The sequence below is a fragment of the Xyrauchen texanus genome, chromosome 4, assembly GCF_025860055.1.
Source record: "Xyrauchen texanus isolate HMW12.3.18 chromosome 4, RBS_HiC_50CHRs, whole genome shotgun sequence".
NCBI classification, from domain to species: Eukaryota; Metazoa; Chordata; class Actinopteri; order Cypriniformes; family Catostomidae; genus Xyrauchen; species Xyrauchen texanus.
In genome coordinates this window covers 11,636,054-11,660,004 of record NC_068279.1, presented here as the reverse complement: position 1 = coordinate 11,660,004, position 23,951 = coordinate 11,636,054, and the positions used below count along the sequence as shown (strand labels likewise).

Here is a 23,951-nt window from a genome sequence, read left to right as displayed (position 1 = left end):
TGTAATGTAACTTTAACAATGAGTGACAGTGTTCTATCGCAGATTTTACAGCTGGCTAACAGCATTGTCTATATACATGAGTGACTCGTGTGGAATTTAAGGGACCAAATCAGCCATTAAGTTTTTATTCAATTTGCCACGTAAGAGAATATGACTCAGAAGGGGTTGAATAATTTTTAATAACAGTACAGTGCAGATTGCTGTACTGGCATTGTTGCCAAACATCATTAATAGGAACTGCAGTGTTGCTCTTCTAATAAACATAATCCAACTGATGAGTTATACACAACACTAAAGGAACAGGAGAAATAATGGAAATTATGACTATGGGTAGGTCGCCAAGCTGTACCATAAAAGAGACTTGTTTTCTTATTTTGTCAATGTAACTGTTAGCTTTGTAATTGTAGTTGTGTGTCCTTTTTGTACTGTGATAGGCACTATACATGCTCTTAATTTTTGTGTTTCATTATTTATATTTATGAAAAGAGCAGAAATGGTGACATGAATCATTATTATTGTACATATCTACAGATTTCAAATGACTGCAAGCAATACAATTTTACAATATTAAAAAAAGAATGATTGTGTATTTATTCATACCACTCAAATAAAATGTTAATATGTCTTTATCAGACACTTCAGTCAACATGTCTCAGTCACAGTGTCGAGTGTACAGAATACAGCACGCATAGACAAAAAACTAGCACACTAGAAAAGTATATATTTACTACTGATCTTTTTTCAGTCATGAGTATAAATATGACCCAACCCATATTCCTTTAACAAAAAATAATTATTAGGAATTGGAAAGATGACTACAACTTAAATGTAAATTATTTAATATTGCATAATTAAGAGTTTTTCTTATTAAAAACAACCTGATACAGTCAATAAAGGCACTCAGAGCCGTTTCTATGGTCTTAATTTCACTTATGGTTTAAAGACACAAAATTCAGAAGCTAATATTGTGTACAGCACAGCACCAGTGGGTACACATATTTATCAATTCATAGATCCAGCACACATGGCATTCATAAAAACAAGTATTTCCTGCAGTCAAAAAAATAAAAATAATCATAGGATGGAGTAGTCTTTACGAGACATCATTTCGATGACACAACCAAAATCCAACCAGAAAAAACAGACAGTAGAACAGCCAGTGATAACACATAATAACTTTCATTAATAAGTAATTAAAAAACATTATATAACACTCTACAGATCAGTAATTCATGACTACAGTAAAATATATTAATCAAAATATTTGAATTTGCATTCATCTTTAATCTAATGTTGCATTAGCCTAATCATGGTAACCATTTGTTAAACACTGGTAATTAAAGTTGATATTAAGACTTACCCTGATACTGTATTTACACACATGCAAAACAAGCTTTTTTCTAAAGGCAAAGTGATTATTTTAGTTATAATACTGTTAATTTGCTCTAATAAAAGAGTTTTAATAATGAGTTTTAGTTTAATTATTGAACATTTTCCTGAGAAAGTGTCACGTAGCATGTATTGGTGAGCCTAAAACATCATAAATTCTATTATTCAGTGTTTTCAGTTTATTGCACATTCATCTGTCGGCTATTTCCACATAAATGACACAAAAGGCACAAATGTGAAGCAAAGATATACTATGTATATACTGGTTTCGCTCTTGGCAGTAATGTTATAGGGCTCAAGTGAGACATTTTGTCCTAACATTGTCCACTGTGAATCACACAGAAACTGTGCACTAAGATGAGTGAACTACATGATCACTTGACATTTGAAACTGTGCGTGTTTAAAGTTACGGACCAATGCCCTTATCCTGAGAAACAGAACAAAACATTTATTAAATCGCTTTTGGTTACCTTTTAAGGCTCTTTACTTACTAAAAATATTCAAAAAGTTGTTAAATCATATTAGATGTACCGCTATGTCTTAATGACATACTGTATGTTTACTATCAGTGTAGCACAAGAATGTGTTGCGTTATTAAGAGTTACTTAATGGATGAGATTAGCTGGTAGTTGAGTTGTCCATGGTGGCCAGCAGGTGGCAGATTTTGGCTCTCTGTGAGGGAGTGATGTTCTGTGCCATGTGGATAATGCAGTCCATAGTAACTTCTGGGTTGGCCTGGACTAAGCTGAACATATAATGTAGTAAAATAACATTAGAAAGTTGTTTTACAGATACTAAAGTCTCCTGTTTTAAAATAGACATGCTTTGAAAACAATTTACTGACCATCAGTCACCAATATGTTGGTCATGGTGTTTGTGGTCAATTGACTTAGAGCTCAATTGACATTACACATGCTAATATGGCTCTGGGAAACCAAGAAAAACAAAAAACAAATGTAATGCCTATTCAAGTTGAAAAATGTACCTGCGAATGTGTTTGAGCGCGTAATCCCTTTTCAAGCACTTGATGTTCTCTCTAATGACAGAACGTGTTCCATCCTGCTGTGAGAGATGGTTTTCCAGCCACTCTACTACCACTTTGTTATTGTCCCACAGGTATGCCTGAAACGTTCCGCAATCAAACAATTACCAACACATCACCCAGGATTAAATATAAACCTTTTTATGGTCAAGTTTACAGTTTTTCAGTTTGAGGAACATGGCTAGCTATGGTTAGCTTAGAGAAAATGAGTAATCATTTTTTTGATGACAAAATAATACTCCGATCCCGGGTTACTGCGCAGAGACAACTATAAGGGAGCCATTTATAGATTGACTTCCTACAGAATGAGTGTAAACACTGTGGCTTTGTGATGCTTCTAACATTACTCTGTTTGTTAAAGCAGTTTGACATGTCAACTTATGGTTTAACCAGGAATGTTCCGGAAACCAGTTTGGAGAAAAATTATTTTGGCAATTCTGTTCCACAAGTGGCAAAAAAAATCATAAACTTCACTTTTCCGGAGTTCAATCGATGCAATCTTATGCAAACCTAGACTATATGGTTCACTGTTCACAAAGATAATCTGATCTCAAACTGACAAGGGTCTGAATCTATTACATTTTTGATATCCATTTTTTATTTTAATCAGGTGTGAATTATCTGTTCTTACTTTTACTGTCCCTTCTGTCTCCATAAACCAGCGGCGCAGCATGGACTGAATGTGTCCGTTGCTCAGGTCCTTGTTGGCCAGCACAATTTCATTCTTTACCACCTCCTCCAACAGCAGTCGCCGCAGACGCCAATAAAAGAAAGACCTAGCATTCTTCCAGTCCAGAATGTCCTGAAAACACATGGTCAAATGATAGCAAAAAACCTTCAATACATTTCTGTGATAGAATCCAGAGCTCTATTACTGTTCAACATTTTCTTTATAGAAAGGACACATTATCCAGACTGTAACATATGGAGTCTTTGAGCACAATATTTAGGTTGTTTGTGTTTATACCATGATGACACCCTTTTCCTGCATTCTCCCTGGTGTATCATGGAGGTCCACAAATTGCACAGCCACCTGGTGATAGATGGGAAGAAGGAACTCCTCTCTGAACTTCAGTTTGGCCTCCAAATCTTTACGCTCCTGGACGGACAAATCCGGCTTGCCTACACTCAGTTCAACAGTAGACAGTGTGTCAAATTATTCAGAAAGTAGAGTCCCCAGGGCATTGAGGAAAGATTTTTTTAGTGAGAATACTGGACATACCAAGCTGCTCAGCCAGGCGGGATGACACCGAATCAATCCTTTGCATGGTCTTCAGCAGATCTTTCTTTCTGAACTTTATCTCCACTGTGCCCTCTGACTCCAGAACACCCCCTCTGCAGAAAAAAGAGGAATTGAAAGTAATGAGTCAAATAAGAAGCGCTGGGAGAGAAGAACTGAGAAAAATAGGATAGCAGTGCTGTCATGCACACCTGCTTTCTCGATCTGCATAGAGCTCCATGTGTTGAAGGTTGATAGTGGGGTCAATGACGACCCATGATCCCCCTCTCAGCTCAGCATGGGGAGGGATGTAGACAAGTACAGGCTGACTGAACTCTCGCAGAGCATCAACGATATATGCACCGAACTTCAGGACCTGGTCATACATATCTGAAATATGCAGGCTGGGGGTTTAGAGAAACCAGCTCCAAACATCTTTGTCAAGTTAAGTCAAGCTCTTTATTGTGACTGTGCAAGTACAAAAACATATTTTCTTTTTTTGTACTCAAGCAAGTAATTATTTTTATTTTTTTACAACTAAGCAAGATGAAAAATTTGCTTTGTACCTTTCATTCCTCCAGAGAAGCCTCTCCAGTTAGCAAACACCATAAGTGGAAGTTTTTCCCTGTTAAAATCCTCTACTGCCTGTGCAGTTTTATAGGCAGAGTCTGGGAACCATACCTGACCAGCCTGCTGAAGGAGCTAAAAAAAGAGAGAAAAAGAGACACTTTTGAGACCATTTATTTCCATACGGATAGCAATACATGACAAACAAGCCTTACTAACATCAAAAACTGAAATCTTTTAGCACGTATCCCATTGCTGAACACAAGGAAGCCATTTAGGATCCACATTAAGGGCCTATACATTTTCCGGTAAAGTGTGTCATGACTCTTACCCTGGCTTCCGAGTCCAAGTTGGCTGGGTCTGCAGGAATAGCAACCTCAACAGTGCGGGTCTCCACAGCAATAACCCCAAGAGGAATCCCACCAAGCCTGTATGAAATTCATAGTCTCACCCAACTCACAATACTTTTAAGTGCAAATGAGTTCTGCACAGCCTTAATTGATTTTGAAATGGTCAAAATGATGCAATTAACCATATACTGTAAATGTTCAACTAACCTGGCTCGACCCACTACCACTGTCTGAGCCCAGGCTGCCATCACCTCCATAAAAGTACCATGGTCAAAGAATCCACTCTGCCACACTCCCTTCGAAACTGTCAACACAAGTTCAAATGCAAACACATAAGGTCTTGGTGTGGAAGGCTGGGCATGAAATATCAACCTTTGATTCTAGAGTATTTGTTGAAATATATAATTGTGTTCATAATTTGATTCTTACTGGGATGGGGTCGTCCACAGAGCAGCCAACGAGGATCATAAGGGGTTTTAGTGGGAATGAAATCTATCGGCCTATCTACTGGATCGGTGGAAGGCATTATCGGGACTGGACTTTGATTGTTCTAAATGATAATAGCAAATACCAGAACAAACTGAGGTTAATTAATATAAAAAGCATGCTATGACAGTCAATACAAAATATATTTTCTATAAATACATTCCTTTTGTAATTCAGTATAAATTAAGTTTTAGATTGTGGGCTAAAGTACTTCAAAATTAGCTTAAGAGCACATTTGCAAAGTGCTAAAAGTATCTTGGCAAAAACAACAAAAACATTCTACCTTTGGCATGTAAGAAAGCCACTGTAGGATGGTAAACACCCCTTCAAAGTCATCAGGCACGATGGTGTGCGTCACTCCATTGTTGTGCATGATCTGAACCCCTCCGAGCTGGTTATTGGAGGTGTAGACTTCTCGACCCAGCACCTTCAAGAAATCACATCAAAGAAATATGTTCAGGGTTTAAAAAATTCTAAACTGGAATTGTTGAATTATAGTGGATTCATCTGTCGTCATAAATAAAGGAAATGTAACCCACAAAAATGATGCAGTTTAAGGTGTAAATGTAGGTGTGAAATGTAAAAAGGTTGAAATGACACACCTTGTTTAGTGCTCCTGCCCCAGTCAGGATGATGTGGGAGTTTTCCACTTGAATAACTCTCTGCCCAAGACGCACAAGATATGCCCCAATTCCTATGGCACGACATGTGACCTAGAAGAACACCAAATATTCTAAACTGAACTGCAACGTAATTGTCCAAACCAGATATATTACTGTATATTCGTATATACACTTACCGACCACTTAGTTAGGTACACCTTTACACTTAAATATTCATAGGATTATCTAAATCAGAAAATTGTGTGGCAGCAGTGTAATGCATAAAATCATGCAGATACATGTCTGGAGCTTCAGTTGATGTTCACATCAACCATCAGATTAGGGAAAAAAAATGTATCTCAGTGACATACGATTGTTGGTGCCAGATGGGCTGGACTGAACATTTCTGTAACTGCTGATCTTCTGGGATTTTCATGCACAACAGTCTCTAGAGTTTACTCAGAATGGTGCCAAAAACTAAAAACCACTCAGTCTAGTGAGCAGAATACCATCTCAGAAAGCACAGCACGTCAAACCTTGAGGCAAATGGGCTACAACAGCAGAAGGCCACGCTGGGTTCCACTTCTGTCAGCCAAGAACAGACAACTGAGGCTGGAGTGGACCTACATGTCGCAGCAGAAATTAAGATTCGTCAGACCAGGCGATATTTTTCCAATTGTATACCATCCATTTTTGGTGAGCCTGTGCCCACTGCAGCCTCAGTTTCCTGTTCTTAGCTAAGTAGTAGTGGTACCCAGAGGGGTCTTCAGTTGCTGTAGTCCATCTGCCTGTCACAAATTAACTATTATTTTTATGATCAGTTTACAAAGAAGAAAAAAAACGAATTTACATCAGAACCATTAAGTAAATAATTAAATACACAAACATCAACATAAAAGCTGAACACAAACAAAGATTTAAAGAAGATCATCATAGATCTGTAGGTCCTTACAATGCATGTGAATGGGTACCAACAATGTTAAGCTCCAAAAGCACAAAAAGGCAGCATAAATGTAATCTAAACCTACTAAACCTACTAGGCAGAAAGGAGAATTTATAATAAAACAGGACATAAATATTGATCTGTTTCCCACCCACATCTATCATATCATTACAGAAGATATAGAATTTACCACTGGAGTCATATGGATTACTTTTATGCTGCCTTAATGTGCATTGTATGGTCCTACAGAGCTGAGATATTCTTCTTAAAATCTTTGTTTGTGTTCAGCAGAAGAAAGTCATACACATCTAAATGATGAGAGAGTTTTCATTTTTGGGTGAACTATCCCTTAAAGCCTTAAATTAAGTGTCATTTCCTCCATTCAGTATATTTTTTGACAACTTCTATCCATTGTCCATGTAAGGACAATGGATAGAAGGGGGGTTCTGACTTGTACAAATGTCTGGTAATGGACTTTTAAAGCAATTAGTAATGTCTTGATAAGGTACACATCTTCTTTCAGCCCATTATTTGAAATATCCCCAAGGTACAGTAGTGAAGATGCCCTTGGGATCTTATGTCCCAAAATCCTATTAATATCTAATAAAACACTATCCCAGAAAATGGCAATTGGCAATGGCAAAACTCCAAATAAAATTGAAAAATAGTCAAAATCTACATGCCCCCACATCCACAAATTAATTTTTTTGAAGTACAAATATTCCATGTAGTCTCAATTAATAAAGTCACAAAACTGCATGTATAATAATTTTACAAGTAGAAAAATGTTGTCTTAAATGGTTTTAGGTAGAGCAGATCATGTCACACTAAAAGACATTGCTGTTCCCAAATGCAAAAATTTTGGTTTTAATAGCAAGACTTGAATAAACTTTCTGAAGTCTTTTTAATCTCTAAACAGCTTTTAAATCTCACCATGCTTATGGTGATGACCTCCTTATAAAACCAAAAAATTTGGTTTTAATAGCAAGACTTGAATAAACTTTCTGAAGTCTTTTTAATCTCTAAACAGCTTTTAAATCTCACCATGCTTATGGTGATGACCTCCTTATAGGCCTGAGAAGTTTCTCCAGCAATAGTGCCTGAACCCCTCAGGTTCTCCACTCCAAGCCCCTCTTCCTTCCCAATGATGTCTGTGATGATGTACCTGAGGCATTCACACAAAAAGAACATTCATTTGAACACATTTGACCTTAAAGGAGAGAGGTTTGAGTCTAGGTCCTTCTGTAAATTCTAATTTAGTAGACCATTTCAAATGTAGTTATAAATAAATCTGCCATCGTTGGGTCACCTGGACTCTCCTCCTTCTTCTACATGGTGACAGTGCACAGAGTTAGTGGAACTAATGCGTGTGTAGTCCTGAGGGGTCAGATAGAGGTACTTAAAACCCTGCAGGGGTAAAACAGAAAAATCGAGTGAGACCCAAACTTAAAAATGCGAAGTGCACTTGTTTAATTTTACACTTTAACCCCTAGAAGCATTGGCTCACCTTATAGGGATCATCAGGGTCAATCCATGCCACCTGAAACATGTGGCGGATCTCCTCTGCCAGGCCGATTCGAGCTCCACTATTGGCTGAGATGTAGATGCGTGGAATGCCCTCTTCTCTGGCCAGCTCCGATGCCCGTAAAAACAGCTGATCCTCGTGAGGTCCAAATGAGCCAATCATATAAGTAATATCATTACAGATAACAATAATATCCCGGCCCTCTGGGTACTCTGGAGTTTTCATCTTCATCCGGAATGCCACCATTCCAACCTGAAATGGTAGGACAATTATGACTTACATATGGCTAAGTTTCTATTGGCATTCTATGTACATGATATTCACTAATCCTTTCTTCAGGGGGCAACAAGTTACAAGGATGAATGGATAGCATTTCCTAAATGCTCAAAAGATAATTAGTACCATGTAAGATTGAGGTCTACACTGAGAATCTAATAGCAAACTGCTGAAGGAATATTTGAAATTTAGTTGACAGTTTTCCACACTTCATTGTCTCCAGGTAGCCTGTTCATCTGTACAAGTCTGTCCTGAGAATCCAGGACCAGTTCATTACACATCAACACATCTTTAGGGTAGCTGTCTCCTGGGCCCCAAATCTTAAACAAAGCCTGATGGCAGAAAAAAGGAATAATGGGTAAATGTCATAATGGACATAAGTCATGTTCTCATAAGACTGTATACGAACATGACTGAGAACCACTGCGTTTACTGGGAGAGCAGGTATTAACTTCAATTAATCTCACCTGTCTGAACATCTCTGGGAAATCATAGACATACGTGGTGCCAAGGGTCTGAGCCTGGAAGCGTTTGGCCTGCAGCAGGTCTTTTGTGACATATGGAGTGTTGATTAGCATGCTGTGCAGAGGACCTTGTTTGTCGCCATATGACTGTAACATTATCTGCAGAAAAGGAGTACATGTAAACGAACACAATAACAACATATCAGCATAGTGACATGTAATAATTGTGTTGTAATAGGATAGCAATGTACAAAGAAGAGAATCCCTTGCTTCAAAGGGTTTGCCTGAAGCAAAATCTGAGAACAGCACACTCCTCATAAACAATACGCTTTCTCATAAACAATTATAGGATTAGAAAAAAAGCAATTAAAGCATTATCCATTGTTTATATAAGCTGCCTTATAACTAGACTTTTGATTCTTGACTGGCACTCGAAAAAGAAATTATCTGGATGCTGGTGGGAAAAAAACAGTCAGCTGATTAAACAATACAGACCACAAAGCAATTTTACAAACATATGTCTATGAAGGAACACCTGTTGTGTTTGAGCTGATTTATGACCGAACTATTGACCATGTGCTGCGGCACGCCTTCTTTTTATTCTTCAACTTTTGCAGTCACAATCTTGATAGGGAAAATGATCCAAATCGATTTAAAGGAATAGATCTTCTTAATTATTTACTCACCCTCAAGCCATCCCAGATGTGCATGACTTTCTTTTTTCTGCAGAACAGAAATGAAGAATATCTCAGCTCTACAGGTCCATACAATAGAAGTGAATGGTGACCAGAATTCAGGTCTGAATACATAAAGGCAGCAAAAAAGTAATCCATACGAGGTTAAATCCGTATCTTCAGAAGCGATATGATGAGAAACGGATCAATATTTACAGGTATAAGCTTTTTTACTATCAATCTCCACCTTTGACCAGACCCAACCAGTAGGTGGCTGAATGAGAAAAAGGGCTTAAATATTGATCTCTTCCTCACCCACACATATCATATAGCTTCCAAAGATATGGATTTAACCACTGGAGTCTTAATGATTACTATTCTACAGCCTTTATGTCCCTTTTGAACCTTCCAAGTTCTGGTCACCATTCACTTGTATTGTGAGGACCAACTGGGCTGAAATATTCTTTTAAAACTCTTTTTTTTGCAGAAGAAAGAAAGTCATATACATCTGGGATGGCATGAGGGTGAGTAAATAATTTTTTGGGCAAACTATCGCTTAAAGAGTACACATTCAATCTTCCTTGTCATTTGGCGTGATCTTTAAGTCCAACAATGACATTCCACTTACTAACTAAAAAGGATCTTGGCTGTACCTGTCCAGTAGTGGAGTCAGTGACCTCCTTGTAGAGGCTGATGTCCAGGTAGTAACCAGACTCATTGGTGAGGAAGAGGCGAATGGGAATGGCATCTCCGGTGGTGGTGAGACGGATATTGATCTTCAGCTCAGCCTGAAGCACACGCAGCTTCCACAAACGACTGCCATACCGCATCACCATAGAGCGGACAGACTCCTCTATCTGTAGGAAGAGAGAAGAACAACATGGGCAAATGAAAAGCATGTAGCTGAAACATACACCCAATAACTTGTGGAAATATGGTTAATAATTTTCACAAGAATTTCATAAGAAATGGAGCAGAGGAATCCAGCAACACTTGCATTGATAAACTTTATTGGACTTTAAAATAAATAACACAAACCAACATGGTTTGTATTTTGTATTTTACGTTCAAAAATACAAGATATACACATTTAAAATGTTTTAAATGAGTGTCTTTTATTTTGATCTCAAACCTGATGAAGGCCTACGTGCCGAACCATGCTGGTTTGTGTTATTTATTTTAAAGTCCAATTATCAATGCAAGTGTTGCTGGATTCCTCTGCTCCAGTCCCGTTTTTTCTATCCATACACCTTATGAGTGGGTAAAGTAGCGCCAGACCTACTTCTACAATAGAGTTTAGGAGTTTCATAAGGAAAATTAGATAACTCTGGAATATAATGGCATGTTTTTAATTAACACAATGGTGTTAATGAACCTTAGAGGGGTCCATGATAACAGTTGGCACAAAGTTGAGGAAGATGTGGCTGCAGTCAGTGCGAGTGGGCGTGTTACTGAAGGCCACTTCCAGCTCATCCATTGCCTCTAGCAACAGCCTCTCTCCTTCGTTCTGCAGGTACTCAAATGAGGCCTCCTACAGAGGGAGATAAAGTGGGCGCATCCAGTAATGGGAAGCAGGCATTGATCATTTATCATTAAGCAAGGACATTAATTCACTGGTTGCAGGGGCTTCTGATTCTTAAATGGATTAATATAGCTTAAAACTGGAAACAAGATTCTAAACTGAATGTTGGTTACCTTGGTGATGAGGTCAGAGTGACGGATAATTGCTCTGATGAAGAAACGATAGTCGGTGACCTCTGCCCCCACGTCCACACGGGCAGCACCCAGATACAAGTGCATCTTGTGGTTGGCACAGGGCACAGCCGTCAGATCAAAGTTACGCATGCGATTTAACTCAAGCTGGAATGCCAGAGCAGGCTCCAGATTACGGTAGATTCTGTCCTCGTGGAACTATAGAAACATAAAGTGAGAAAAATAGTTTTTCAAAGAAGGCTATAGCTGATAACAAAGCTGTTAAGTTAATTATGTTTGATATTTTAATGTATTTTATGTCTTTATGGTAATGTATTTTGATTTATGGACTGTTCTATATCTAACCAGGGTAGGTTTGTGTTTTTGAGTCTGATGCACTGTAGGTGAGCGGATAAAAAGTAGTGGTACAAATTTTGTGCATCAAGTCCTCATGGATGTTTTGGTTTTACTATAATGTAAATTTTGTAATGATCAATCGATAAAAGCATCACTTACTTCATCTCTGGCCCTGAAGGTGAAAAACTTAGGGAACTCTCGCTATGAGGGGGAATGGCAAATTTGAATTTCAATCAGTCTCAAATTTAATCAGACTTAAATTTGAAAACAATTGTACAAATTTGTGTAAGCTTTACCTTTTGTGCAATTAAAAATGTGACCCTTCTGATTCCATACTCAAAGAGCAGAGCTTTCTGAAATTAGAACAATAAAAAGAAGAGTCAGGGGACCAGCACACACACAACCAAAGCACAACAGTGTAACTTTGAAGACATCTTACTTTGGACTGAGCAAAGGCTGTGAAAGCCGTGACTAAAGCATCATCATCTTCAGTGTCAGCTTGTTTGAGTGACACATTTATGATATGAATGGGGTTTTCCTTCTTGTTCTGAAATAGAAAGGAAAACGAATCAACTTTAAGTACTGTGAAAATAATGTTGCCCACATGGACTACTCAGATGAAAACGTTATTCCTCATCTTTTGATACTTAATCAAGTTCTTTGTAATGTTTATTTAAGTATCAACTTTTTTGTCTCAGATATTTCTCTTAAAATCTCTTAAAATAACTGAGAGAACTATTTACATATATAGCAAGAATATAGAGTTATAAAACCAATGTAGATAGCATAGCTCAGATAATTTTGTCTTGGAAGAATTTGATTAGAAATAATTGAGTTCACATTAAAAGAATATTCTGGGTTCAATACAAATTAAGCTCAGTCGACAGCATTTTTGGCATAATATTTATTACCATGAAAATGCATTTCGACTCATCCCTCCTTTTCTTTAAAAAAAAAGCTGGGTTACAGTGATACACTCACTATGGAAGTGAATAGGGGACAATTTTTAAACCTTAAAATACTCACTTTTTCAAAAGTATAGCCACAATACTTGGAAACATGATTTTTAGTGTGATAAAATCACTTACTAACCTTATTTGTGTGAAGTTATAGCCAGTTTTACAACTTTGTTGCCATGACGATGTAATGTCAACAAACACTTAAATCCTAAAATGACTGTTAAAACGACTATATAAACATCTTTCACTGCTCAAATAATACAGGAGTTTTTAACAGAAGAATTTATGTAAGTTATAAGCTTAACATTTCTGCAACAAAACCCTCCAAAAATGTGCCACATTCACTTCCATTGTAAGCGCCTCACTGTAACTTCAATATTTGCTTTTTTAAAGAAAAGGACAGATGAGTCTAAATAATTGTTTTGTGTTAATCAACATTATACCACAAATGCTGTCGATTGAGCTTAACTTGTTTTGAACCCGGAATATTCCTTTAAAATCTATGACATTTAATTGCAGACTTTGGTCTCTTGGCAAATCAGAGCACAATTTGAGACATTGTCGAAATCTCTTCTGTAACTCTTCTGAAAAATGAATCGTGTGAGATCACCAAGTTCTTTTGCAGAACAATCTGAGAAATCTGAGAAGCAGGACACTTACTGTAAGCAAAAATCTCAATTTGCCCACCATTTAATCTTATTGCTTTCTTAATAGCTTTTTTTTTCATTATTATTCTTAAGAATCAAATAAACCTCATTTGAAATGTTTTTTTTTTAATCATGGTCACTATTCATTTCATCTCTTCACTCTCACCTTACAGTTCTCCTCATCACAAAAGCCAGAATAGGCCTCAGAGAACAGAGAGCTTTCACACAGTGGATCAGCAAAACGGAAGATCACTTCATCAAAACACCTGTAATACAATTACAAATCTGAAAAATACAAATACAGTTTTTTGGAACATTTCAATATATATTAGAGAATATATATATATATATATATATACACACACACACACACATATACATACAGGTGCAATCAAAATTATTCAACCAAAATTATTTTTAAATACAGCCATGTCATAATTATTCAACCCCTATTACATGTGGCTGTTTCTTAAATATGTAAGGCTACACAAGTAGTTTTAAAATTAAGCCATCACTCTACAATGACACTTATTTAAGTTTTAAAATGTAAGTTTAGTGTCATAAGCAAACATGTATTTCAATGTAAAAAATGTGATTAAAAAAAAATAAGCTGTCACAAAAGCTAATAGAGGAGATCATTTCATTACACAAGAAAAGACCATAGCTAAAAGTATATTTCCAAGGCACTTCAATTTCCAATAGACAAAGTTGGCAGCACCATTCATACATTTTAAAAATATGGTACAACAGCAACCGTCTTGGGTGTGGAAGAAAGCAACACTTCACTAAGGGAAATGTTGACTTGAATATTTAAGAAGGAATTTGGAAAGAACTGTGGAGTCCTAGAAGAAGGTTTTATGGACTTATGACACTAAACTTAAAATGAGTTGTAGACCAACATCTGGAGTAATAAAGGCAAGGTGATGACAAGAATGACACCATCACCACAGTCAAGCATTGAGGTGGGTCAGTCCTGTTATGGAGGTGTTTTGCGGCTGCAGGAAATTACTATCCTGACTTTGTTACTGACACCATGGATTCTTTCAGGTATAAGGCCATTTTGGCAAAAATGTGTTGCCTTCAGTGTGTAAATTGAAGCTTGGTGATCACTGGATTTTCCAGCAAGACAATAACACCAAGCATACATCCAAGTTGTCCAAAATCTGGTTTTGGGATGGTTCGTGGAATGTCCTTGAATGGCCCTTTCAGTCATCATTAAAACCCCATTGCAAATCTTTGTTGGGATTTCAAGGAAGCAGTGGCGGCACAGAAACCAAACAATGTCAATGAGCTGGAAGCTTTTGCTCATGAGAAATGTGTAAACATTCCTACAGAAAGGTGTCCGAAGCCTGAGAACCCTTACCTGGGGGTTGAATATTTTTGACATGACATTTATGGAGAGAGTTCAGTTTATCCAAATTTTGTAATAAAAAATAATTCTTTGTTCTCAAAATCAATCAAATGTGTATTAAAAATGTACTTTGACTGTTTACTGAAGTTTTAGTTGATGTGTTTTCATTCACTTCACCAGAACGTATTGCTGGTCAGCGGGATTGAATAATTTTTATTGCAAGTGAGTAATATATATATATATATATACACACACACACACACACACACACACACACACACACACACTGATCAGCCACAACATTAAAACCACCTGCCTAACATCGTGTAGGCTCCCTGGTGCCACCAAAACAGACTCCACAAGACCACTGAAAGTATCCTGTTGTATTTGGTACCAAGATAGTAGCAGCAAATCCTTTAAGTCCTGTAAGTTGTGAGGTGGGACCTCCATAGAATGGACTTGTTAGTCCAGCACTTCCCATAGATGCTCAATCAGATTGAAGTCTGGGGAATTTGGAGGCCAAGTCAACACCTTAAACTCTTTGTCATGTTCTTCAAACCAATCCGGAGCAAATTTGCGGTGTGGCAGGGCACATTATCCTGTTGCCATGAAGGGGTCTACGTGGTCTGCAACAATCTTTAGGTAGGTGGTACGTGACAAAGTAACATCCACATGAATACCAGGTTCCAATGTTTTCCAGCAGAACATTGCCCAGTTCATCATACTGTCTCCGCCGGCCGGTCTGCCTTCTTCCCATGGTGCATCCTTCTTCAATCTCTTCCCCAGGTAAACGAAGCACACGCACCTGGCCATCCACATAATCTAAAAGAAAACATGATTCATCAGACCAGCCCACCTTCTTCCATTGTTCCATGGTTCAGTTGTGACGCTCGCATGCTCATTATAGCCGCTTTCGGCGGTGGACAGGGGTAAACATGGGAACTCTGACCGGTCTACGGCTATGCAATCCCATGCGTAGCAAGCTGCGATGCACTGTGTGTTCTGACAACTTTCTATCATGGCCAGCATTACGTTTTTCAGCAATTTGTGCTAAAGTAGCTCTTCTGTGGGATTGGACCAGACAGGCTAGCCTTCGCTCCCCAGTCGCATCAATGAGCCTTGGGCGCCCATGACCCTGTTGCCGGTTTACTGGTTGTCCTTCCTTGGACCACTTTGTGTAGGTACTAACCACTGAATACTAGGAACACCCCACAAGAACTGCCGTTTTGTCAAAGTCACTCAAATTCTTTTTTTTCCTGCTTCCAACAAATGAAATTCAAGTACTGACTGTTCACTTCCTAATATATCCAACCCCTTGACAGGTGCCACTGTAACGAGATAATAAATGTTATTCACTTCACCTGTCAGGGGTTTTAATGTTGTGGCTGATCAGTGTAAAGTATATACATTGGCGGACGTGGCGGCCAAAAGTTTGGAAATCATGTATAGATTTTGCGGTTTCGGAAGGAAATTGGTAATTTAATCCATCAAAGTGGCATCATAAACTATCATAAACTATAGCCATGATATTACTTGTGAAAAAACAGCACCATCACTATTTGAAAAAAGTCATTTTTGATCAAATCTAGACCGGCCTCATTTCCAACAGCCATCACTCTGACACCTTATCCTTGAGTAATCATGCTAAATTGCTAATTTGGTACTAGAAAATCACTTGCCATTACATCAAACACAGCTGAAAGCTATTTGGTTCATAAATTAAGCTTAACATTGGGGTTTTTTTTTATTTTGTGAATGTTTTGAGTTGCCACAGTATGCAATAGGTATGAGAAACAGCTTCCTCTAGAAATAATCATCAGTCAATCATTGTTTTGAGGAATGAAGGCTAGATATTGCCAAAAAACTGAAGATTTCAAACAAAGGTGTACACTACAGTCTTCAAAGTCAAAGGACTTCTGGGACAGCTCAACACCAGTTTCATGTACAACAGTAAAGAGAAGACTCAGGAGTGCAGGCCTTATGGGAAGAACTGCAAAGACAAACCACTTTTGAAACAGAAACCTAAAATAAAAGGTTAGAGTGCGCAAAGAAACACATAAATTGGACAACAGATAACTGGAAAAGAGTGTTATGGATCTTAACCCCACTGAGCTTTTGTGGGATCAGCTAGACTGTAAGGTGCGTGAGAAGTGCTCAACAGTGCCCTGAGTATCAGGGCAAACTGACAGCTAGAATGCAAAGGATCTGCAAAGCTGTCATTGCTGCACTTGGAGGATTGTTTTGATGAGAACTCTTTGAAGTAGTTTAAGAAATTCTGAACATTTTATACAAATTGTAACAGTAATATTTCACGTTAATAATGTCCTGACTATACATTGTGATCAATTAAATGCCACTTTGGTGAATAAAAGTACCAATTTCTTTCCACAAGAGATTTTTTTTTACATTATTCCAAACTTTTGGCCACCAGTGTATATACACAGATTTTGTCTTTTTATAATCACAAAAATGTGAACAGACTTCACCTCTTGAAGTGATCAAAGCTATGGAAGGCGACCATGGCTCCCATCCTCTGACAGGGGGGTGACAGCTCCCCCTCCAGGAAGAGTTCACTGTCCTGTCGACGCATTGACTCAAACTCCCCCGATCCATTAATTGGAACAGACAATCTGAAGGGAGGAGAGGATGATGTGTATGTGTGTGGATTTGTTTGTGCGTGCGTGCGTGCGTGTGTGTGTGTGTGTGTGTGGGTGTGTGTTTGTGTGTGTGTGTGTGTGTGCAAGCAGGCAAAAGAGGGGAATTATGAGTGTCAATTATAGAAAGAAAGGACAAACTAATGTCATTGCGCTAAAAGGAAAAAGCACAAGAACTGCCTGTTTGGCAGTAACATACTCACTAATCTGTGTTCATTGGAATCACAAGCCCAATATAAGCTTTTAGAATTATCCAAAAGCTTCCAATTATGCAAGCTATTAAATCCAAATAAAAACAATTTAAAAAAATAATTAAACTGGTGCACCCAGCATTGCTGCAGACATGCTATGCAATACTGTACACACAGAGCTGACTGGTGGGCAGGGAGGAGCTGTACTCTACCTGTTCAAAGTAGGACTGCTCCCTCTGAAATGAGAGCAGGTGAGGGTTAGCATGGGATCGTTATCCTCTAACTTTGGATCTCTTTTCATTATCATTACGTTAAAATCAATCTTAAGTGCAAATATTTCTACTCTAGATCACAAACAAACAAATTTAACATGGATCTATTAATCATTTTGCATTTTTCATTAGGTGGATTAAAGTGATGAAAACCAAATTATGAGAAGCAATTAATAAGGGAATCATTCTTGGAATCTTATGTTATACCATTTAAAGCCATGAACCTTAAGAAACCATTCTTAAATGAATAATAAAAAAACCCAGTGAACATGATTCAATGTGATTGACCAATCTGCTTTGACTTGTAGCCAATCATATCTTAGCAGGAAGGGAGAACACAGATACATTTTAGATTAACTACAATAAACTACATTTAAGGTCAACATGAAACTGTGATTGTGACCCAATTTACTTCCATAATGTGACATATTTCAAAGTGGAACAGGATATATTAATAAAAAAAAAGGATAACACTTGATTTTATCAATTAAGAATAAAATGGACGGTGAAAAATTGTCTATACATGACAGGAGGGGAGGGGTTGAAAAATAAGAGGGCTTGGTGACATCACCTGAAAAGAAAATGTTTTTCAGGGGCGGAGCACATTTTTACATTTTGATGAAAGACAAACTTAAAGAAAAAAAAATGTTGTACTAATGAGACAATATGACCAGAAACATATGCTAAGAAAGACAACAGGGTCCATTTTTATTTCATGTTGACTTAAAAAATATACATTTGTAATATAGTATCTTAAAATATTAGTATCTTGAAATAAAGCAAAATTATTTACAAATTTTCATTTTTCCATTCAAACTTAAAGCAAGTTGTTCAGTCATTTAAAACCACCAATTGTGATGGTGTGAAATTTGTTTGCCCCTGCACTGCACTTCATACTGCCAATATATTTTAGTGATAGGAACCCAAACCAGGCTTTTTAAAAAAAAAAAAAAAAAAAAAAGGAAGTTAACATTTTAAGACAGGTTCTGCTTTTTTGCACTCTGTTATATGATCCTTCATTAGAGAGATGCTAAGAAACAGAAAATATATTTTGTGGGTTTGGGCATGGACTGGCTCACTGTGACGTATTTAAATCTCAGTTTGTGAGTTTATGATAACTGACGGTGGTACAAATGTTCTTCAAGCAAGAGAGTCCCAAATGTTAAAGGGAAACACATGGAGAAGGAAGAGCAAGATTTGAAACTGAGCTGAACTCTTTCATCAAGGCCAAACAAAAAGTAACAAACTTAAATATGCAGTCAGAAGTTGATAAAATAATGCCACAAACCCCCAGTACCTTTAAAAGGCGAAGTCAACATATTACAAGGGAGCTTTCAAAATTTGTATCCTGTTTGTTGTTGTAAATAAATCCATTGTCTTTGATAGTCTGCTAATTGCAACAAGTCTCGACAATACTTGTAAGCCCTGTTTAGGATATAAAGATCTACATTTTGATGCTGCTGTACCTGTTGGGGTGGGATGTAGGTAACATGAACTGGAAGTCCACAGCACATGTCCCATCCTGCAGCTGATGATGCTGAAGGCTGTTAAGCTCATAAGCTATGTAGCCCCTTCGTACATACACCTACATAATATGGTAGAAAATAGCAATAAGGGGTGTTCATTTAGGAGTGACCTGACCACATACAACTGATAAATGTTATGAAAAGATTAAGTGAAAGTGTTACGGCGAAAGAAAAAAATATTAAATGTACTGACCTCTAAGGCTGCCATGCAAACCACACGGTTGTTGTGGTAGAAGAAACTAGGCAAGACGTCAAATATAGAGGTCTCAGAGAGGATGAGTTTCTGCAGGTGCAGGATTTCTGATTGTTAGTCTCTCAGACAAGTCCAAAGTGTTTAAAATATAATGGAAATATACAGCTGGAACTTTACCTTGAGGTTCTCAGGACAGAACTGATGCCCATACATATCAATAGCTGATAGAAAGATGGATTCCACCTGGTTATGTCTTAGTTCATATGAAGGTAAATGAGAGGCAATCAACACCTGAGGAGAGATTTGGAGTAGATATGATCTGTTTTTTTTTGGAATAGAATATTGCTCTACTGCTCACTACTTCTATATTGTATGTTGCTTCCTATTTTTTTTACAAATTGTATGAAAACAGGATGCCGAATGCAACAAGTAACATGTTGTATACTTCATTATCACATTTAATTCATTGGGTGGCATCGTTATCATCTCAGAAATTAAAACATTGATTTAGCATTTTTTTGCTAGTTTTGCAAAAAAATATCTCACCATTTGCCGTCAGATGGCAAAAACTGTGGATGCTATATTAGCAAATAATTTACCACACTGGAAATGAAATGTTAAATCAAGGCAGTGTATCATGCTGTGCTGCTTACACAAAATGTTTTTTAGGTTGTCCATCTTTCATTTTTACATTAGAGCAGGAGATTAGCAGAGGTCAAAGACCATGACCTCTGAGGTTCGGTCCATACCTGTCTGGCCCGAAGGGCCACTTTAGAGTTTTCCATTTTACTGAGTTGTGTAAGCTCATTTAAAATCACCATGAGCTCGTCAGCAAGAGTAGGGTCCCGCCCACACAATTGGTCCTGAAAAAATGGGCTTTGTTAATTAAACGAGAACAGGATGTGCCTTTCAAACATAACTACAGGTCAGCTAATTTCAGATCCTAATTTTATGAAGATCAAAGGAAATCAACTGTCCAAACCACAGCACAGTTAGGATCTTACTATGAGCATGGTGACTAAGACGTTCTTCTTGGAGACCTGAGCATGGGAGAAGATGCACTCCAGTACTGGAGTCATGTCAGGCTTATACTGCTCTCTGAGGTTGATAACACATTTATCATAGTGAGCTGTTGGGAGAGTGAGAGGAAACTATAAAATGTAATAGTGCCTGCTATTTTTTTCCTCCTTTATTCTCAAAGAGAAACATAAAACTTCTTAAATACTCTCCTTTTTGCTCCAACAATCTTATTAATGATATAGTGAGAAATCTGTCATTTACCTTGTTGAAACTGCATCTCCACCTGAAGGTAACGTCTTAGCAGATCCAGCACCACTGATTTCATATAGCCTCTAATGCTACTTCGGTATCTGACCAAAAAAAATAAACAGGTGCATATTGACATAATCTGGTCAGCAGAGCAGTCTTGTGATAACAGGAAAGGTAAGATCGTTTAGTTTATTCAACCTGAGGTCTTACAAGGGAATCATCTGTATTTCTCACCTTTGAACCAGCTGCACAATACTCTGAGTGTTCATGAAGAAAGCCTCTCGATCTGCTTTTCTCTGGAGCGTGGCAGCGTGGCTGTCAAGAACATTGGCTATCTTTGGAAAAAAAATTATAAGACACTGGTAAAATAATGCAGTTTTTATGCTTGCATGACTAGATAAAAGGAAAATGCTTTCCCCCCACACATTTAAATATGATTAACTTCTGAAGAAAATAAAGTCTTATGCAATGCAAATTGGTACATTTTGCCAGTAACTAAATTGCATCGTAATGCAATTTACTACTTACTACTTTTAATGCAACACAGTACATGTGTTGATATTTACACAGGAATCAAAAGTTCGAATGTTGATTTTTTATTTATGTGCACTGCGGACAAGACATGCACTAACTGTCAAGAGGAAGCGTCAGTGTAAAGTCACTGTAGGACAAGCCTTTTCAAGTCCAACTGCTTTCCTGTAATGTGAAGGAAAGATTTTGGAATAGAGCTGCATTCCAGCATCATGGATTTACAGATTGGTTAGTCGCTAAATTGTTAATCTGTAAAACCGCTGTAGACCACAAGATTTACACATTCTAAATTACCTTAAATATTGATTAGATATATATATATATATATATATATATGTACAGTGGGTACGGAAGGTATTCAGACCCCCTTAAATTTGTCACTCTTTGTTATATTGCAGCCATTTGCTAAAATCATTTAAGTTCATTTTTTTTCCTCATTATTGTACACACAGCACCCCATATTGACAGAAAAACACAGAATTGTTGACATTTTTGCACATTTATTAAAAAGAAAAACTGAAATATCACATGGTCCTAAGTATTCAGACCCTTTGTTCAGTATTTAGTAGAAGCACCCTTTTGATCTAATACAGCCATGAGTCTTTTTGGGAAAGATGCAACAAGTTTTTCACATCTGGATTTGGGTATCCTCTGCCATTCCTCCTTGCAGATCCTCTCCAGTTCTGTCAGGTTGGATGGTAAACGTTGGTGGACAGTCATTTTCAGGTCTCTCCAGAGATGCTCAATTGGGTTTAAGTCAGGGCTCTGGCTGGGCCATTCAAGAACAGTCACAGAGTTGTTGTGAAGCCACTCCTTCGTTATTTTAGCGGTGTGCTTAGGGTCATTGTCTTGTTGGAAGGTAAACCTTCCGCCCAGTCCGAGGTCCAGAGCACTCTGGAGAAGGTTTTCGTCCAGGATATCCCTGTACTTGGCCGCATTCATCTTTCCCTCGATTGCAACCAGTCGTCCTGTCCCTGCAGCTGAAAAACACCCCCACAGCATGATGCTGCCACCACCATGCTTCACTGTTGAGACTGTATTGGACAGGTGATGAGCAGTGCCTGGTTTTCTCCAAACATACCGCTTAGAATTAAGGCCAAAAAGTTCTATCTTGGTCTCATCAGACCAGAGAATCTTATTTATCACCATCTTGGAGTCCTTCAGGTGTTTTTTAGCAAACTCCATGCAGGCTTTCATGTGTCTTGCACTGAGGAGAGGCTTCCGTCGGGCCACTCTGCCATAAAGCCCCGACTGGTGGATGGCTGCAGTGATGGTTGACTTACTACAACTTTCTCCCATCTCCCGAATGCATCTCTGGAGCTCAGCCACAGTGATCTTTGGGTTCTTCTTTACCTCTCTCACCAAGACTCTTCTCCCCCGATAGCTCAGTTTGGCCGGATGGCCAGCACTAGGAAGGGTTCTGGTCGTCCCAAACGTCTTCCATTTAAGGATTATGGAGGCCACTGTGCTCTTATGAATCTTAAGGACAGCAGAAATGTTTTTGTAACCTTGGCCAGATCTGTGCCTTGCCACAATTCTGTCTCTGAGCTCTTCAGGCAGTTCCTTTGACCTCATGATTCTCATTTGCTCTATAGACAGGTGTGTGGCTTTCCTAATCAAGTCCAATCAAGACACACACATATATATATACACACACTGAATATTTCAGTACTAATAAAGAAATATAATAAGCAATGGCTAAATTGCCCAAAATAAAAATAACTACATATTCTAAATAAACAACACCATGCTATTTCTCCCCTCATACAATCAGTCAAGCATGACGTCACCACTTGTGGCTGGGGCCCTGTCTCATGGTTTGTCGGGGGCCCCAAAGATTTGCGGTACACCACTTCTAAGCATTGATAATGATTTAAGACGCTTACTTGAATACATGTAATACTGTCTCAACAGATATGCACAGAGTACTGTATTTTCCAGATAAGTATACAAATTTCATCACTCACCCTTTGACTGGGGAACTGACAGAGCACAGAAGTAATGTTACTGGCGTACTGTGCCATGACCTTTCGAATTGCCTTCTCTACAGTAATCGGTATACGACCCGCAATGCTGGTCATGATCTCCTGCAGTTCAAGAAGAGGCAGAGATGGATCCCGCACTGTCTTCATCAGTGTGCCCACCCACTTCTTCAGCTTTAAAACAGGTAGGGATGGGTAAGAAACTAGGCCGCAATACCACCAGATTCAAACAGGGAAAATAAGGCAAAGAAAACATGTTCTGCCATGATCAGCTTTTTACTTTTTCGCTGAAGTATGGCTCTGGAAGACAGTATCCATCCATAATCTTATCCAGGTTCTCCAGAACATTGTGGAACACCTGGTGAAGCTTTTCCCCTACAATAGGTAAAGGCTCCTGAGGAGGTAACACCTTTGTGTTCGGCTTCACCTGAGAGAAGAGAATACAAATGAATACTTCACATCACTGATGGGACAGTAAAAATTACAGCAGTAAATGCTCCATAAATGATGGGATCTATGTTACAGCAATGAGAAGAACACAGTCCAAAATGTAACCCTTATCTTGTGTTCTGGTCATCATTCTGGCCACAGCTTTCTGTTCTTGGCTGACAAAAGTGGAACCTGACGTGGTCTTCTACTATTGTAGCCCATTCGCCTCAAGTTTTGACGTTTTGTGCATTCTGAGATGTTACTCTGCACACTACAACTGAACAGAGGGATTATCTGAGTTATCATAGCCGTTCTGTCAGCTCGAACCAGTCTGGCCATTTTCTGTTGTCCTCTCTAATC

General features: G+C 38.2%; 1 protein-coding gene across 4 annotated transcripts in view; it reads right to left on the bottom strand.

Annotated features, from left to right (window-relative positions):
• Positions 1 to 43: 43 nt before the first annotated feature.
• Positions 44 to 23,951, bottom strand: part of LOC127636090 (acetyl-CoA carboxylase 2-like) — a 47,829-nt gene continuing 23,921 nt past the window's right edge. For 2 of the 4 annotated variants that reach the window (XM_052116497.1, XM_052116504.1), the window contains 35 exons: positions 23,443 to 23,589; positions 23,148 to 23,336; positions 20,884 to 20,984; positions 20,662 to 20,750; positions 20,385 to 20,509; positions 20,130 to 20,243; positions 19,558 to 19,671; positions 19,381 to 19,470; positions 19,128 to 19,246; positions 17,602 to 17,625; positions 17,031 to 17,174; positions 13,360 to 13,459; positions 12,027 to 12,134; positions 11,884 to 11,940; positions 11,747 to 11,788; positions 11,234 to 11,449; positions 10,914 to 11,069; positions 10,192 to 10,395; positions 8,868 to 9,023; positions 8,610 to 8,732; positions 8,107 to 8,376; positions 7,909 to 8,006; positions 7,644 to 7,764; positions 5,657 to 5,767; positions 5,338 to 5,481; positions 4,998 to 5,118; positions 4,776 to 4,872; positions 4,550 to 4,646; positions 4,218 to 4,353; positions 3,864 to 4,041; positions 3,655 to 3,767; positions 3,400 to 3,554; positions 3,064 to 3,234; positions 2,376 to 2,512; positions 47 to 2,135 (listed from right to left, as the gene is read on the bottom strand). In XM_052116497.1, the coding sequence (XP_051972457.1) occupies positions 2,009 to 2,135; positions 2,376 to 2,512; positions 3,064 to 3,234; positions 3,400 to 3,554; positions 3,655 to 3,767; positions 3,864 to 4,041; positions 4,218 to 4,353; positions 4,550 to 4,646; positions 4,776 to 4,872; positions 4,998 to 5,118; positions 5,338 to 5,481; positions 5,657 to 5,767; positions 7,644 to 7,764; positions 7,909 to 8,006; positions 8,107 to 8,376; positions 8,610 to 8,732; positions 8,868 to 9,023; positions 10,192 to 10,395; positions 10,914 to 11,069; positions 11,234 to 11,449; positions 11,747 to 11,788; positions 11,884 to 11,940; positions 12,027 to 12,134; positions 13,360 to 13,459; positions 17,031 to 17,174; positions 17,602 to 17,625; positions 19,128 to 19,246; positions 19,381 to 19,470; positions 19,558 to 19,671; positions 20,130 to 20,243; positions 20,385 to 20,509; positions 20,662 to 20,750; positions 20,884 to 20,984; positions 23,148 to 23,336; positions 23,443 to 23,589 (4,494 nt within the window). In that variant the 3' untranslated portion in view covers positions 47 to 2,008. Of the gene's footprint in view, positions 2,136 to 2,375; positions 2,513 to 3,063; positions 3,235 to 3,399; positions 3,555 to 3,654; positions 3,768 to 3,863; positions 4,042 to 4,217; positions 4,354 to 4,549; positions 4,647 to 4,775; positions 4,873 to 4,997; positions 5,119 to 5,337; positions 5,482 to 5,656; positions 5,768 to 7,643; positions 7,765 to 7,908; positions 8,007 to 8,106; positions 8,377 to 8,609; positions 8,733 to 8,867; positions 9,024 to 10,191; positions 10,396 to 10,913; positions 11,070 to 11,233; positions 11,450 to 11,746; positions 11,789 to 11,883; positions 11,941 to 12,026; positions 12,135 to 13,359; positions 13,460 to 17,030; positions 17,175 to 17,601; positions 17,626 to 19,127; positions 19,247 to 19,380; positions 19,471 to 19,557; positions 19,672 to 20,129; positions 20,244 to 20,384; positions 20,510 to 20,661; positions 20,751 to 20,883; positions 20,985 to 23,147; positions 23,337 to 23,442; positions 23,590 to 23,951 lie in introns of all 4 variants that reach the window. The other 2 variants (XM_052116480.1, XM_052116488.1) reach the window with 2 other exon arrangements.